The following is a 16804-nucleotide window of genomic DNA, read 5'->3' as shown; positions in this document are numbered from 1 at the left end:
CCTTGAGCTAGACACAGAGTGCTGATTGGTGCATCCACAATCCCTCAGCTAGACATAAAGGCTCTCCAAATCCCCACCAGATTAGCTGGATACAGAGTGCCGATCGGTGCATCCACAAACCTTGAGCTAGACACAGTGCTGATTGGTGTATTTACAATCCCTTAGCTAGACACAAAGGTTCTCCAAGTTGCCACTAAACTCAGAAGCCCAGCTGGCTTCACCTAGTGGATCCCACGCTGGAGCCGCAGGTGGAGCTGCCCGCCGTGCGACTGCACTCCTCGGCCCTTGGGCAGTCGATGGGACCGGGTGCTGTGGAGCAGGGGGTGGCGCTCCTCGGGGAGGCTTGGGCTGTGCAGGAGCCCACGGCAGCGGGGAGGCTCGGCATGGCGGGCTGCGGGTCCCGAGCCCTGCCCCGCGGGGAGGCAGCTGAGGCCCGCTGAGAATTCGAGTGCAGCACAGGCGGGCCGGCACTGGTGGGGGACCCAGCGCACCCTCCGCAGCTGTTGGCCCGGGGTGCTAAGCTCCTCACTGCCTGGGGCCGGTGGCTCCGATTGCGGGGCCCGCCAAGCCCACCCCCACCCGGAACTCGCGCTGGCCCGCGGCGCTTGCGGGCAGCCCCGGTTCCCGCCCGCGCCTCTCCCTCCACACCTCCCTGCAAGCTGAGGGAGCCGGCTCCGGCAGCGACCAGCCCAGAGAGGGGCTCCCACAGTGCAGCGCGGCCAGAGGAGGCGCCGAGAGCGAGCGAGGGCTGCCAGCACGCTGTCACCTCTCACCGGGAGAAGCCCACGCCACAGGACGGGTCAGTTCTGCACCCGCCGGGGCAGGGGAGAGCCGCCTCTGGTGAGCAGAACCCCGGAGAAGGGACGACGCGGGTGCACCGCGCGGCCTGGGGACCCCAAGTCAGATGAACCCGCTGTGCAAGAACATTTTCCACACAGCGGCGCATACCCCCGCCCGGGGGCGCTCGGCAGCCGCACGCGGCCCTCAGAGCGCAGCCCCCACACGCCTTTACTTCCGGAAGGCGGGAACCGCCACAGTGAGGAGCTAGACCAGCTGAGGCAACACGGTGAAACCCCGTTCCTACCCAAAACCAAAAAGCGGGGCGCGGAGGCGCGCGCCTGCGGCCCCAGCTACCGGGGAGGCCGAGAAGGGAGGATCGCCTGGGCCCGGGAGGCGCAAGCTACAGTGAGCCGAGACTGTGTCACTGCACTCAGTCTGGGTGACAGAGCGAGACCCTGTCTCTAAAAGGATAAAAGAGCTAGGAAAAAGCGGGCTGCCTCTTAACTTCGGAGAAGTAAATGAGGAACTATAACCAGTGTCTACCGTTTAGGAACCAAACAAAAGCTGACAGGAATCCCGCCACAGACCCAGCCGCCCTAGACGTTGCCCTGGCCTATCCCGAGCCGTTCCTCAAACTAGACCCGCCCCGACGTCGCCCTGGCCTATCCCACGCCGATCCTCAAAGGAGGCCCGCCCCCGATGCACAAGCTCCGCCCTCGCTGCACTGTCCTGACCCTCGGCCTCGCCCACTGGCTCTTCCCGCGCAGCCGAATGCCGCGACCTGGCTCCCACCCTATATCGCTTCGCGCCGCATAGGAACCCCGCCCCCAGTCTCTCCTCCCGCCTATCCTGAGCCGCGCGCGTACAAATCTCTCCCACGGGCCCGCCCACCCTGATCCTCAACCTGGCCCCTGGCCTTTCCCGCGGCGTCGAGTCCAGCACACCGACGCACGAGTTCCACCCCCGATCTCTCCCTCGGCCTATCCTGCGCCGCTTTGCGCAGGAGCCCCGCCCCCCACTTCGCCCGCAGCCTATCACGCGCCGCGTCGCTCCTTCGCCTCAAACCCGCTCACGCCCGCGGATGGGCGCGCGGCTGTGACGTCACAGCGTCGTTGGTAAGGGGCCGGCGGCCGGGGAGCTGCGTAGCTCCCGGCCCCGCGGCCATGCCCAAGCGGGGCTGCCCCTTCGCGGACGCGGCCCCGCTACAGCTCAAGGTTCGCGTGGGCCAGAGGGAGCTGAGCCGCGGCGTGTGCGCCGAGCGCTACTCGCAGGAGGTCTTCGGTGAGTGCCGGGCGGGCTGCCGAGGGTCCGCTGCGTCGGGGCCTGGAACGGGTCGGGCCTCAGCGTCCCCTCTGAGGCCTGAGCGGGGGGCTCGAGGGCCCTGCTTTCTGGCCCCGCGTTCCCGGAAGCTGGGAGGCCGCGGGGACACAAGCTGGCCACGCCTAGGGCTGGGGTCAGTGAGGGGGATGTGAGGACCCCAGCGTTCACCCACCCTGTCCGACAGCCTGAAAGAAAAGGGTCCCTGCCCCTAGCCCCCGCGTCCTCTTCCACGATCCCGGTTAGTCGCCGCCCTGCAGTGAGCGGCACCCGCCTGGTGCTTCCTCGGGACTGTCCCGTGCAGGATGTCCTGGGAGAGGTTGGGGAGCGGGGCATCCTGCGTGGAGTCAACCCGAAGAGAGCCCCTCCTGACCCAAGAGGTATTCATGGAGCGCGCCGCCCCTGCCAGGCACTGCGGCTTTCTCGGGAAACCAAAGGCAGGCAGGACAGATGTGCCCCGTCTCCCGGGAGTTCCCCAGCCTAGTTGGGGAGACCAGCAGGAGAAGGAATCGCCACAGGTGATCGGGGCAGGCACAGGTTTGTGCAGGCGCACCTGCAGGGATGGCACGGAAGGCTTCTTGGAAGAACAGTCTGAGCGGAATCCTGTGGGGGCGAGTAGGAGTTAGCCAGGCAGAGGAAGGGAAGGAAGAGGACGAGGCAGAAGCCAGGCAGCAGGAGAGCGAATTAGGACTCCGTGTGGCTGAAATGTCCAGTTCTGGGTGGGATGTGAGGGCAGTGAGCTCCCGGGCCTTCTCTGGCTTTCTCCTGTGGATTTCAGGCTTGTTGATCTTATTGATCATCACTCTGACTGGGATGATTAATACCCTGGGGCAGGTACAAAGTGGAGCGTACCTTGCCTAGTGATTGGGGCACAAAGTCTGCACCTGTAAAGCAGTTAGAGGATGACCCGGGGTGTGTGATTTACCTGGTGCCGCTTGCGCCTTGGGAATGAGGGAAAGACTCTGCCTCCCGAGGTTCCTCTGTGCCGTGTCTCCAGTGTGCTAGGGCTGTGAAAGCGAGTGCTATCCTGGGCCATGGGAAGGTAAGGGGAATGATGCCGTGGGAACTGTGGCAGGACCGCAAGCGTGTGCCCTCTCGGGACAGTTGAAAAATTCAAACACTGTGCAGGCAAGAAGAGGGAGATGGAAATGGGGCCTGGCTCAGTCTGGCTCTTTACTCTTCCCGAGTGCCCTGACCTGGGCGTTGGCAGGTGTGTGCCACTCACCGGGTCAGATCAGGGAGGGCTGCTGGGTGCAGTGGGCCTTCCGTGGTAAATGCAGGACACCTACTTTGAACTATGTGACAGTTTCCAAATTCCAGGCCGCAGCTGTTACCCTGATCTCTTAACCTCGAATTGTCCACAAGGCCTTGAGGACAAGGATTAGCCTCACCACGTGTCTGTCCCATTCCTTTCCCATTATAGATGGGGGAAGATGTGGGGGGCCAGGAGGAAGAGGTGCAGAGTGTCGTGGGCTGGCATCAGCTACTCCATTTAAGTTACCCTGTCACTATTATTGCTGCCCATTTCATGTAGAGCCACATAGAGTTTCTGGGATCTCTGCCTTTACTGTGTTATGGTGAGGTGTGCAAAACAAGAAACAAAGCATTTCTGGGTCTGGCCCTGGGCATCTGATTTTTCAAAGCTCCCCAGGTGACTGAACTGTGGCCTGATGGAAAACCACTGCTCCCAGGGATGGGTGGGTGTTCTAGAACAAGAGGTCTGGAAGGTTCTGGGATGCTTGTCTTGCCAGCAACTCTGTAGCAGGTGAAGGGGGTGTGTGCTGGCCAGAGGCTGCAGGCCCAGCTCCAAGCCTCTGGCTGCTTCCTTGGCAGGGGACGAGTTTTGTGAATTAGTGCTCCACAGTGCAGAGCTCCCTCTGTGCATTCCACAGAGCCTGGTTTCCAGGGGGGGAGTGCTGGGGAAGCAGAAAAGGGAGAAAGGGGAACAAGCTTAGTGAGGCGAGGCCAGCCGTGAATTGCAGAAAATGAGCCGAGTGATAGGAGAGGGAACCCTTGCATCAGACACAGGTGGGGCTGCAGGGCCGGAGCCTTCCTGGAGGAGATGACAGCTAAGCCAGGTAAGGAAAGGAGGCACGAGCATTCTCAGCATAGAGGCAGAGCAGGACCCAGCTTGCCAGGGCACAACACAGGCTGGGGTTACTGGATGACAGAGGGCACATGGGAGGACGATGGGGTTCTTGTGAGGCTAAAAAGACTCAATGGCCATGCAGGGGCTTTGCTGGTACACAGTGAAGGACGTGAGAATGATTTGTCTTCCTCCAGAGAAGACCAAGCGACTCCTCTTCCTCGGGGCCCAGGCCTATCTGGACCACGTGTGGGATGAAGGCTGTGCCGTCGTTCACCTGCCAGAGTCCCCAAAGCCTGGCCCTACAGGGGCCCCGAGGGCTGCACGTGGGCAGATGCTGATTGGACCAGACGGCCGCCTGATCAGGAGCCGTGGGCAGGCCTCTGAAGCTGGTGAGTGGCACCATCAGCCCTTCGTGGCTGTGGCACTGAGGGCAGGTGGTGGCACGAGCATTTTTCTTCATTTGCAAGCTCAGGCTTTTCCTCCCTGGGCAAACAGGAGTCTGACCCAGAGCTTGGCCTTCTGGCTCAGAAGGCTCCTGTTATCAGGAGGTCTCACATTCAAGACTGGAAGTTGTTAAACAGCTTCTAACTACTGGGCCAAAAAGCAGCGGAGACTCCCCGGGTATCCCATCTGCTTTCCGCCTGCAGCCCCCTCAGATAGTCCCACAAGACCGGAAACATGCCGGTCCCATCCCTGCGCAGTGTGGGTCTCAGAGCATCACCTGTGTCGCTGGTTAGAAACGCAGTCCCCGACCCTACCTCAAGTCTGGTTGATGTGTCTGCGAGGAGCCCAGGCACCTCTTTGTTAACCAGTTAAGGCAGTGGGGCCACACTGAGACCCAGATGGGACACCTGGAGTTCTGACAAGCAACAGGGGAAGAATGGTCCTTCCAGCACTGGCCTCCAGGTAGCAGAGGGACCTGGTAAGGGATGGAGCACTGAACTGGGAGTCAACTACAGGCATATCTCACCTTAGATCTCTCTAGTAAAACGGGGGTCCTGTGCACTGTACCAGGCTTACGGATTGTCAGAAGGATCCAGTGTAGGTGGGAATGGGGTAGGCAGGTCAGAGCCCTCTGCCCTCAGGTGTGCATGGAGGCAGGTAGCCCGGCAGTCCCGGAAACTCCAGTCTCTTTGCAGCCTGACAGCATGGCGTTTCTTCCTCACAGACCCATCTGGGGTAGCGTCCGTCGCCTGTTCCTCATGTGTGCGAGCCGTGGATGGGAAGGCGGTCTGCGGCCAGTGTGAGCGAGCCCTGTGCGGGCAGTGTGTGCGCACCTGCTGGGGCTGCGGCTCCGTGGCCTGTACCCTGTGTGGCCTCGTGGAGTAAGTACTTCAGTCCCTGGAGCTGCTGAGATCCCATAGCCCCAGCAAACCATGATGGGAGACGGGTGGGTCACCCATGTGGGGAAGGGCCCAGAGCACCCACATGTGTGGCCCCTGATGCAGTGCCATCTGGCATTGCCTAATGGGACATAGTGGCAATAGATGCTTGGCCCAACTTTAGTGGTTAGTAATTCTAAGGGAAAGCTGAACCTCACAGATGACCTGCTCTGTATCCGGCTCTAGTCCCTGTCTTCAGCCACTTCCTGTTCTGGGCTTTGAGCCCCCCCTCCCACTGTCCGAGGAGCCCCTGATTGGTGACACAGGTGCATACTGCAGCTTCACCACAGTCACGCGTGCCATTTGGTTGTAGACCCTCTCAGGCGGGAAGTGGAGTGTTTGCGTAGTCTCCCATTTGTGGATGGGTTTGCTGCAGCTGGCTGGATCCCGTCCTTACTCCTAAGGTGGGGAGGGGCGTTCTCACCCCAGGGACTACTCAGCTGGTGGGTGGGAGTGGACAGTGTGGAGCCTGTTTGCCCTGCCCCATGAGAAAGATGACTTCATCCAAACACATGTGGAACTGGTTCCATAGACCCAAAGCAAGCTTAGTCCAAACAGTGTCTGAAATTGTCCATCTAAAATAGAAACCACATGTTACATCTCGAGTCCTTTCTCTCGAGCCTTTCTTCAGTTGGGGCAGAGGCCCAGACTCATTGGAGATGGAGAGCCCCGGGCAGGGGGTGGGCAGCACCAGGGAGAAGCGCCGCGTGCCAGTGACCGGCTCCCGTGGCTTCAGCATGGGCAGGAGTGGGGTAACGCACCCCATCCAGGTTGGGAACCATCTGCAGGGCTAGCTATGAATGTGGGATACTCTGTCTTTGCTTTTCACCCACTGAATTCATCTTCTTTCCTACTTACGTGTAAACTGAAAAGAGCAGGGTTTTCTTAGTGTCTGGCGGGCCTCTCACCAAAGCAGAAGTGAACACAGCCATGGGCAGGTTCAGCGGAGAGGTGGGTCCCAGAGCCCTGCGTGGCTGGCCTCCCCCTCCTGCCCTGCACACCATCCTTGAGGGACTCTCTCTCGCCCATTTCCTCCTGGCCTCTACCTACTTTCTGCTGCTTCTTCCTCCCATACCCGCAGAGTTCACGTTGAGCTGAGTGGGCCACTGTCCCCACTGTGGACACACTCTTTTATCGCAGCCACAGCACAGGAGGTGGGCTCTGCCCTCTTTCACAAATAAATGACTTGTTCCAGGTCACAAGCCAGAAGTGGCATTCCCAGGCCAGGCAGCCCGGCCCGTGGCACCCGCAGTCTCGTACCCCCTCCCCTGCCATTTCCTAGTTCAGGACCAGGAGTTGCGTGAGTGGGGGAAAACAGGGATCTGTCCATATGGCTCTGGTTTAACACAGATGCAGCCCAGCAGCCATTGGCATCCTGCCTGATGGCCTGCACTGGCCCGTCCTCTGCAGGGCTCTCCAGCTGGCTGCTGGTGGCAGGGAGGGGGCTGTCTTCACGGCTCACCCACAATACTGCTGGCAAACTGCAACACCAGGTGGCAAGCAGTTCTGGCTGCCTTGTTGACTCCACGGTCCTATCGTGTTTGGGGTAGCCATCGCCAGTCTTGTTTCCTCGCGACATCTCTCTTAATCACTTTCTCCCTGTGTTTTGCCGGGTTCCCTAGCTTTTACCTTTAGAGCTTTCTTTTTTTTTTTTTTTTTTGAGACGGAGTCTCGCTCTGTCACCCAGGCTGGAGTGCATTGGTGCGATCTTGGCTCACTGCAACCTCCACCTCCTGTGTTCAAGCAATTTTCCTGTCTCAGCCTCCCAAGTAGCTGGAGTTACAGGCGTGCGCCAGCATGCCCAGCTAATTTTTGTATTCTTAGTAAAGACAGGGTTTCACCATGTTGGCCAGGCTGGTCTCGAACTCCTGACCTCAGGTGATCCTCCGGCCTCAGCCTCCCAAAGTGCTGAGGTGAGCCACACCATAGGCGTGAGCCACCATGCCCAGCCCTACCCTTAGTCTTGATACATCAGAAAAGCACTGTTTGATGTGCTTCGGTGTAAACCATTGTGGTTCGGTGAATTCTGGTAGGTCATCTGGAGGTTTCCTTGGAGAGCTTCCATCCTACTGGAAACCCAGGTTGGGCCATATGTGGATTGATCGGCAGTGGGAATCAGCTAGGGCTGCTGTAACTCAGTTCGCAGACCTGGTAGCGTAGACAGCAAAGAGGTACTGCCACACGGCTTTGGAGACCAGAAGTCTGAGAGGAAGGTGCTGGCAGGGCTGGTTCCTTCTGAGGCTGCAATGGGAAACCTGTCCTGGCCTCTCTCCTGGCGTCGGCTGGTTATCTTTGGTGTTTCCTGTAGACAGCTGCCCCCTCCCTGTATCTTCATGTCGTCCTCCTTCTCTGTGTCCTTCTCTTCACGTAGTCTTTTTAGGACTGGTCGTGTTGCCTTAGGGCCCCCATGTTGGTGCCCTCATCTAGACTGATTATGCCGGCAGCGATCCTGTCTCCAGATAAGGTCATGTCCTGAGGTGTTCTGGGTTAGGACTTTGACGTTTGAATGGTGCGGGGTGGTGGACACAATTCAGCCCCTGACAGCAGCTTTTCTCTTCCCTCCCTGACGCTGTCACAGCTGCAGTGACATGTATGAGAAAGTGCTGTGCACCAGCTGTGCCATGTTCGAGACCTGAGGCTGGCTCAAGCCAGCTGCCTTCACCGAGAGCCACGCCGTGCATGGCAGCCTTCCCTGGAGGAGCGCTCGGTGTCCACACTGAACTGTGGGGTCAATGGGAGGGGTGCCTTTTACATGTTCTATTTTGTATCCTAATGACAGAATGAATAAACCTCTTTATATTTGCACCAGAGGACTCTTGTCTGTCAGCACTTCTGAGGGTGGAGTTTGTGACCCTCCACCTGGGAGGGCCAAAGGAGCAGTCAGTGGGCGGGGCCTGCTGCACCTGCTGTCTACCCGCCAGCTCCTAGAGACCCCACTGTGCATTGTGTGAGGCCCCTCACTCGCCCCCTGCTACAGATGGGAGCATGCTCCTCCCCAGCTCGCCCAGCTGGTAAATGGGGGGAAAGGACCCAGGTCTGGCTCCAGGGTACACCCTCACGGAGAGAGGTGATACTCCTACACCATCCCCAGATGCCACTGTCATGCACACCTGATCCATCACATCTTGGTGTCCACTCTACTTTTTTGGTGCCTGTGTGGTCAGGCCCCGTGTGATTGATAGGCCACTGCCCTCCAGGAGCTTTGCTCTAGCAGGGGAGATGGACCCAGCAGTGCTCCCTCTGGAGTCGGTGTAGCTTGTGTGGGGCCTTGAAGGAAGAGGAGTTGACAGGAGAGGAGGCGGGGTGGCCTGGTGGACAGAAGAGGGCAGGCTGCTTGAGTGCTGGTCCCCACACAAGTCCACTGAGGCGGGTCCCAGCCCCTCCAGGGGTGAGTGAGCAGTTGAGCCACAGCCCCTCTGAGAAGCTCTGGACTAGAGTACAGGTTGTTTGGGGCAGAGGGTGGGTGGGAGTGTGTGCTGGGGACAGTTGAGAAGGGCCTTCGCTGTTCCTGGGAAGCTGTTAGAAGAGCAAATTATGCTGATTCTTAGAGAAAAGTCAGTGGTGCCCAAGTGGTGGGTTGGAGCCAGGCCCAGAGTGGGATTTGCTGCCCTGGGGCCGAGGATATACCACTCCCGTGTCACGGGTAGAGGGGGCGCTCAGAGAGGTGGTCAGTATGGTAAAATTCCAGGGGACAACTTAGAAGGGGATTGCAGGGGACTGGCCGGGGGCTTCCTGCACTGAGGACAGCCTTGACCGCCTGCTGCGAGCGTCGGCAGCAAGTGGCCACGGTCAGCCACGTGCTGACTCCTTCCAGGTTTCCACAACAGACTGCCACCCAAGCCCTCATTTCTGTTACTCCTGTCGCTGCCCCCTCGGGCCTGTCAGCCCTTCCCTTCACATCCTCTGGCCGCATCACTGCCCCACAGGACCACACTACTCCAGCCAGCCTGCCTCCCTCCCCTATAGGGTCACTACATAGTGCCCTCCAGGCTCCCTGCTTCTGCCCTGCACCTGGCAGTCTGTTCTTATACAGCAGCCAGATCTGTCATTCCCCTGTCCCAACACTCCAGTGGCTAAACATGTCCTTAAAAGTAAAAGTCTGTGGCCCCACAGCCTCTGGCTTCACCCCTCCTCCCCCATCCCAGGGCTTGCTCTGCCCCAGCCAGGCCTTCCTGCTGTTCTGAGAATGCTCAGCATGTTTCCCCTGCACCCGCCTTGCTCCCTCTGCCTGGGGAGCTCTTCCTCTGGACGTCCATAGGGCTCCCCCGGATTCAGCTCAGAGAAGCATCCCAGTGCCCTAATGTGTAGGACAACCCCTCCATCACTCTCCCTCTCGCCCTACCTAACTTTACCACTAGACGTAATGCATATTTAAGTAAATATGCAAATGTACTTATTCTAACTCTACTAACTGAGGTGTCGCTTCCGTGAGGGGTGGGACTTTGCCTAGAGCAGTACCTGGTATATATGTTTGCAGTAAATATTGTTGGTCTTCCTGCTGTGGTGGAGCCACAAAAACTGGCCCATAGATGACTATATAGAGAGACATTGGACAGCAGCCAGTGCAGGATAGTAACTCCTGAAAGAGGGAACAAACGCCAGGAGCCCAGGGCAGCTGGAACACTGGAGTAGAAATTGCCTCATTGTTCCCCTAAGGCTCCTGCTGAGGACTGGTGGCTCCTGTGTGTGAGGAAACTGCCTGAGGCTGGGGAAAGAGCCATTGGAAGAAAGCGGGAAGCAAGTCACATTCCCAGCACTGTGTGGAGAAACGTCATTCACGGAGAACAGGGTAGAGGACTCAGAAGGATATTGATGCCATGTTCAGGCTAGATTAGCCCTAGACCAGAGACTGCTCTGTGCCTTCCTAACAACTTTAAGTCAAGCCTCAAAAAGACCAAACGGTTGCAAGTACTTTAATAGCATCCAGAACAAAACTCAAAAGTAAGGAGGAAAACATTTTGTTGTTTTTAGAACAAACAAGGCCGGGTGTCAGTGGCTCACGCCTGTAGTCCAAGCACTGTGGGAGGCCGAGGCGGGTGGAGCACTTGAGGCTAGGAGTTTGAAAACAGCCTGGCCAACATGGTGAAACCCTGTCTCTAAAAATACAAAAATAAGCCAGGCATGGTGGCATGTGCCTGTAATCCCAGCTACTCGGGAGGCCGAGGTAGGAGAATCACTTGAACCCAGGAGGTGGAGGTAAGTAAGCCAAAGTCTCACCACTGCACTCTAGCCTTGGCGACCGAGTGAGACTCCGTCTCAAAAAAGGAAAAAAAAACAAACGTGCAAAGAAGCAGGAACTACACCACACAATGAGAAGAAAAGTTAGTCTGTAGAAACAGACCCAGAAATGACACAAGGTGGTAGAATAATTCTGTTTACTAAGTAGACAAGGACATCAGAATGGCCATTATTAAGGATAGAGGAAAACAGGAGCATGTTACGAAAAGGAATGAAAGACATAAAAATGGCCCAAACAATTTCCAGAGACAAAAATACAATGTTTGAGATGGAAAATACACTGATGAGATTAAAACCAAAATAGACATTGCAGAACAAAAAATTAGTGGACTTGAAGCCATTACAATATAAACTATCCAAAAGGGAACAGAAAAAAAATGAGGAAAATGGCAGAGCCCCTCTGAGTTGTGGGATAACTTCAAGCAGCCTACTGTGCCTTTAACTGGAGACCCGTGGACGAGGGGTATAGCAGGGTGGAGACAACTTCTGGAAAAAATAATGGTAGGCCGGGTGTGGTGGCTCACATCTGTAATCTCAGCACTTTGGGAGGCTGATGCTGGCAGATCACCTGAGGTCAGGAGTTCGAGACCAGCCTGGCCAACATGGTGAAACCCCGTCTCTACTAAAAATACAAAAATTAGCCGGGCGTGGTGGCGGGCACCTGTAATCCCAGCTACTTGGGAGGCTGAGGCAGGAGAATCGCTTGAACCCGGGAGGCGGAGGTTGCAGCAAGCTGAGATTGTGCCATTGCACTCCAGCCTGGGCAACAAGAGCGAAACTCCATTTCTTAAATAAATAAAGTAATTAAATAATGACTGTAAAATTTCCTAATTTGGTGGAAACATAAAGCCACAGATCAGGAAGCTCAACAAACCCCAAAAGAAACATGGAGAGCATTACATGAAGCACATCATCATGAAATTCCTCCAAACCAGTGACCAAAATCTTAAAAGCAGCCAGAGAAAAAAGACACTTTGTGTTTACAGGAACAAAGAATGGCAGCAAGACTTCTCACTAGAAACTGCAAGCAGACAGTGAACACCACCTGTGGGTTGGGCAAAGAACTTGAATAAACTTATTTATTTTTTTGAGACGGAGTTTCGCTCTTGTTGCCCAGGCTGGAGTGCGGTGGCGTGATCTCGCCTCACCACAACCTCCGCCTCCCTGGTTCAAGTAATTCTCCTGCCTCGGCCTCCCAAATAGCTGGGATTTCAGGCATGTGCCTCCACGCCTGGCTAATTTTGTATTTTTAGTGGAGACGGGGTTTCTATGTCGGTTAGGCTGGTCTCAAACTCCCAACTTCAGGTGATCTGCCTGCCTCAGCCTCCCAAAGTGCTGGGATTACAGGCATGAGCCACCAAGCCCAGCTTGAATAAATATTTATCCAAATTTAGTTTTGAAAGAAAAGAATGTCAACCTCGAATTCTATACCCAGTGAAAATATCTTTCAAAAGTGAAGGTGAAATAAAGACTTTTCAGACATACAAAGCTGAAAGATCTACAAAAATTGTCAAAAGAAGCTTTTCTGGCAGAAGGAAAATGACACCAGATGGAAACTGCATGTACACAAAGATATGACGAGCACCTGAAATGGTCACTGTTTGGGAGGACACAAAAGGCAGGGTTTTTTCTGATTTTTAAAATTGCCTGTTGTCCCAGCTACTCAGGAGATTAAGCTGGGAGAATCCCTTGATAGGGGTTCAAGGCCAGCCTGGGCAACATGGCAAGACCCTGTCTTTATTTTTATTTTTTTTTTTTTTGACAGTGTCTTGCTCTGTCACCCAGGTTGAAGTGCAGTGGCCTGATCTCAGCTCACTGCAAGCTCCGCCTCCTGGGTTCACGCCATTCTCCTGCCTCAGCCTCCTGAGTAGCTGGGACTACAGGCGCCCACCACCACGCTTAGCTAATTTTTTGTATTTTTAGTAGAGATGAGGTTTCACCGTGTTAGCCAGGATGGTCTTGATCTCCTGACCTCGTGATCCGCCCGCCTCGGCCTCCCAAAGTGCTGAGATTACAAGCATGAGCCACTGCGCCCAGCTGACCCTGTCTTTAAATATGTGTATATATAATCTCTTTAAAAGACAATTGCCTAGGCCAGCTGCAGTGGCTCACACCTGTAATCCCAACACTTTGGGAGGCTGAGGCAGGCAAATCACCTGAGGTCAGGAGTTCAAGGTTTGGCCAACATGGCAAAAACCCCATCTCTACTAAAAATACAAAAATTAGCCAGGCGTGGTGGCGCATGCCTGTAATCCCAGCTACTGAGGAGGCTGAGGCAGGAGAATCACTTGAACCCAGGAGGCGGAGGTTGCAGTGAGCCAAGATCACGCCATTGCACTCCAGCCTGGGCAACAGAGCAAGACTATCTTAATTTAATAAAAGGCCAGGCATGGTGGCTCACGCCTGTAATCCCAGCACTTTGGGAGGCTGATGCTGGCAGATCACCTGAGGTCAGGAGTTCAAGACCAGCCTGACCAACATGGTAAAACCCTGTCTCTACTAAAAATACAAAAAAAAAAAAAAAATTAGCTGGGCATGGTGGTGGGCGCCTGTAATCCCAGCTACTCAGGAGGCTGAGGCAGGAGAATCGCTTGAACCTCGGAGGCAGAGGTTGCAGTGAGCCTAGATCGCACCATTGCACTCCAGCCTGGGTGACAGAGCAAGACTCTGTCTCAAAGAAAAAAAAAATTTAAAAAAAATCATCTATACAGATGCTCCTCAGCTTACAATGGGTTACATCCAGATAAATCCATCACGAGTTGAAAATATTGTTAAGGGCCAGGCGTGGTGGCTCATGCCTGTAATCCCAGCACTTTGGGAGGCCAAGGCGGGCGGATCACGAGGTCAGGAGATCAAGACCATCCTGGCTAACACAGTGAAACCCTGTCTCTACTAAAAATACAAAAAATTAGCCAGGCTTGGTGGTGGGCTCCTGTGGTCCCAGCTACTCAGGAGGCTGAGGCAGGAGAATGGCATGAACCCAGGAGGCGGAGCTTGCAGTGAGCCGAGATCGCGCCACTGCACTCCAGCCTGGATGACACAGCAAGACTCCGTCTCAAAAAAAAAAAAAAAAAGAAAATATTGTTGAGCGTACTGAATGTGTGTAGCTTTCGCAACATTGTAAAGCTGAAAAATTATAGGTTGAACCATTGCAAGTCAAGGACCATCTGTACATAAAGAACTCCTAACACGCAACAATTTAAAAAAATCCAAAAGTGGGCAAAGGACTTGAGTAAACATTTGTCCAAAGAATATATAAAAACAGCACACACATGAAAAGATGCTCCACATCACTGATTATCAGGGAAATGCAAATCAAAACCACAATGAGATACCACCTCACACCCATCAAGATAGCTACTATTTGAAAACAGAACAAGTGCTGGGGAGGATATGGAGAAATTGGAACATTTGTGTACTGCTGGTGGGAATGTGAAATGGTGCAGCCAGTGCAGAAAACAGTAGACAGTTCCTCAAAACACTAAACATAAGCCTGGCACAGTGACTAATGCCTGTAATCCTAGTGGTTTGGAAGCTGAGACAGGAGGATCACTTGAGCCCAGGAGTTTGAGACCAGCCTGGGCAACGTAGTGAGATTCTGTCTCAAAAACATGAAAGGGAAATAAAAACTAAACACAGAATTACTGTTTGATCCAGCAATTCCACTTCTGGGTACAGACACAAAATAATTGACAGTAGGGACGTGAACAGGTATTTGTACACAAGTTTGTAGCAGCATTAGCCCCAGTAGCCAAAAGATGGAAACAACCCAGATGTTCATCACGGGACAAATGGATAAACAAAATGTGGTCTATACATGCAATAAAATAGTATTCAGCCTTAAAAAGAAATAAAATTCTGACATGCTACAACACAAATGAACCTTAAAGATACTATGGCTGAGTGAAATAAGCCAGACAAAAACTGCATGATCTCACGTATATGAAATCCCCAGAGGGCTGGGGAGCTACATTCATTCATTTATTCAAAATATATTTATTCTAAATGCAACACAGTATCCTGGATTGTATGTGTATACTGGAATAGAAAAAGAACATCAGTGGGAAAACTGGTAAAATCCAAAAAATAAGCCAATAAAGGAGATAAAATGAGACAATCGACAATACTTATTTAATACAAAGAAAGACAGGAAAGGAGGAAGAAAGAACAAATGGAATGTATAGAAAAAGAGCAAGATAGTACATTTAAGCACAACCATATCAATAGTTGCATTAAATGTAAATGGTCTAGACACCTTAATTAATGGGCAATGATTGTTAGATTTTTTTTAAATAACAACAACAAAAAAACCTACATGCTGTCAGCCCCTTCTGTAGCCCTTTCCCAGACTTGCTAGAAGCAAAAGGATGAAATAATTATCTGTTGTATGATAAAGTCAGCCTTTGAACAGACATTCACTGGAAGTGACATCTGGGAAGGCAGGCCTAGACCTTATCCTGACATGCCCCAGGAACACTCTCAGCTCCTGGGGCCTCGTCTACAACACTGAGGCCCCCAGACCCAGAGACCTGCAGAGCCTTCAGTTACTCACACCTGCTGAAACGTGGGAGGTCTAAGTGCTGAAGTCACTTTTATTATCTTCCTCCCTTCCAGGCCAGCCTTGTGCTGGAAGGAGCACGATGTGGGTATGTAAGAAACAAACTCACCCATCCACACCCGAAGAATGGACTCAGGGACCGGAGAACAGCGAAAGTGAGAACTTTAATGATGGTCTTGCAAGATTGGGTGTCTGGGGAGCTGGCACACCCAGCACAGTTTCAACAAGCAATTTATCCCCTAGTGCGCAGGTCCCTCCCCTGGTTCCACATAGGCTGAGTACTATGGGGTCACAACCTTCCTGGACGTCACCTATTGGTTGTTGGGTAGGGACTTTAAGTGTTTTCTTTAGGGTTATCTTGTTGCATTCTGTTGCAGCCCACAATGCATTGCAATCCTAGTTAACTCAGGGGCTCTTCAAGTATTTGACTTATGACCTAAGTAGCTGGGCAGGCTGATAAGAACAGACAAAGCGAACTATTTTGGAGGCTAGTAAGCTTTCATTTTAGACTAAACTTTGGTTCAGGTGAGGGCAACTAAGGGACGGGGGATGGTGGCAACAAACAGGCATTGGCTGTCCAAGCAGGGGCCTAGTATATCCTGTTGCTTCTGTAGTTTGCTGACCTAAGCTGATTTTAGGCACTTTGTCTTGGAAATGGACACTTTATGCATATTTCCTTCGGGGTACCTCCGACACAGGAAGGAGAGCTTCCTCTTGGTTGGCATATTCCTGTTTTTTTTTTTTTTCTTTCGAGACAGAGTCTTGCTCCGTCCCCCAGGCTGGAGTGCAGTGGCGCGATCTTGGCTCACTGCAAACTCCGCCTCCCGGGTTCACGCCATTCTCCTGCCTCAGCCTCCCGAGTAGCTGGGACTACAGGCGCCCGCCAACACGTCCGGCTAATTTTTTGTATTTTTAGTAGAGACGGGGTTTCACCGTGTTAGCCAGGATGGTCTCGATCTCCTGACCTCGTGATCCGCCCGCCTCGGCCTCCCAAAGCGCTGGGATTACAGGCTTGAGCCACCGCGCCCGGCCCGGCATATTCCTGTTATAACCTCTCCAGACAGCCCTCGCTGTTCGGCAGGCCCTGGTGGGGCTGCAGGGTCCTGGCCCTCTCCACCTGCGCTGGCCTTGCTGGCCAGGACTGGACTGCCCCTTGCAAGGGCACCTGCACCTCCTGGAGTTTCCTCTCTGAGATGCGCATCTCCTTGCACATCTCACCCCTCACTGACACCCTCCACCCCACCCCTGGGATGCTGCCTCCTGCTGTAGATGGTTCTGTCTGGGGCAGCTAGGAGGGTCGGGAAATTCTCAGAGGATCTCCATTTCTGCGTTCATTTTGTTAGGTCCTCAGCCACTTGTAACGGGGACATGACGCAGGGTCATGTCTGTATTAATGCCAGTGACGTTGAAGCCTCTCTCTGGACTATAGAACTATCCCTA

At 54.1% G+C, this 16804-nt stretch overlaps 1 protein-coding gene across 2 annotated transcripts; it reads left to right on the top strand.

Moving 5' to 3' along the window:
* The first annotated feature begins 1803 nt into the window (after window positions 1-1803).
* On the top strand, window positions 1804-8373 carry SIVA1 (SIVA1 apoptosis inducing factor). Of its 2 annotated transcripts, XM_055287983.2 has the most exons (4): window positions 1804-2061; window positions 4381-4575; window positions 5355-5511; window positions 8147-8373. In XM_055287983.2, the coding sequence occupies exons 1-4, from the start codon at window positions 1944-1946 to the stop codon at window positions 8202-8204; spliced, it is 528 nt and encodes a 175-aa protein (XP_055143958.1). In that variant the 5' UTR covers window positions 1804-1943; the 3' UTR covers window positions 8205-8373. The 2 variants fall into 2 exon arrangements, with proteins under 2 accessions (XP_055143958.1, XP_055143960.1); XM_055287985.2 differs by lacking the exon at window positions 4381-4575 and having other exon boundaries at window positions 1873-2061.
* Window positions 8374-16804: the final 8431 nt, after the last annotated feature.

The sequence above is a fragment of the Symphalangus syndactylus genome, chromosome 8, assembly GCF_028878055.3.
Source record: "Symphalangus syndactylus isolate Jambi chromosome 8, NHGRI_mSymSyn1-v2.1_pri, whole genome shotgun sequence".
NCBI lineage: Eukaryota > Metazoa > Chordata > Mammalia > Primates > Hylobatidae > Symphalangus > Symphalangus syndactylus.
This window is presented reverse-complemented; position numbering and strand designations above follow the sequence as displayed.

Bases quoted from the DNA above. Each gene is read 5' to 3' on its own strand.
- SIVA1 (XM_055287983.2), top strand. From the start codon at position 1,944: ATGCCCAAGCGGGGCTGCCCCTTCGCGGACGCGGCCCCGCTACAGCTC. The intron at 2,062-4,380 runs GTGAGTGCCGGG...GTCTTCCTCCAG, and splicing joins CTACTCGCAGGAGGTCTTCG to AGAAGACCAAGCGACTCCTC. The intron at 4,576-5,354 runs GTGAGTGGCACC...TCTTCCTCACAG, and splicing joins TGGGCAGGCCTCTGAAGCTG to ACCCATCTGGGGTAGCGTCC.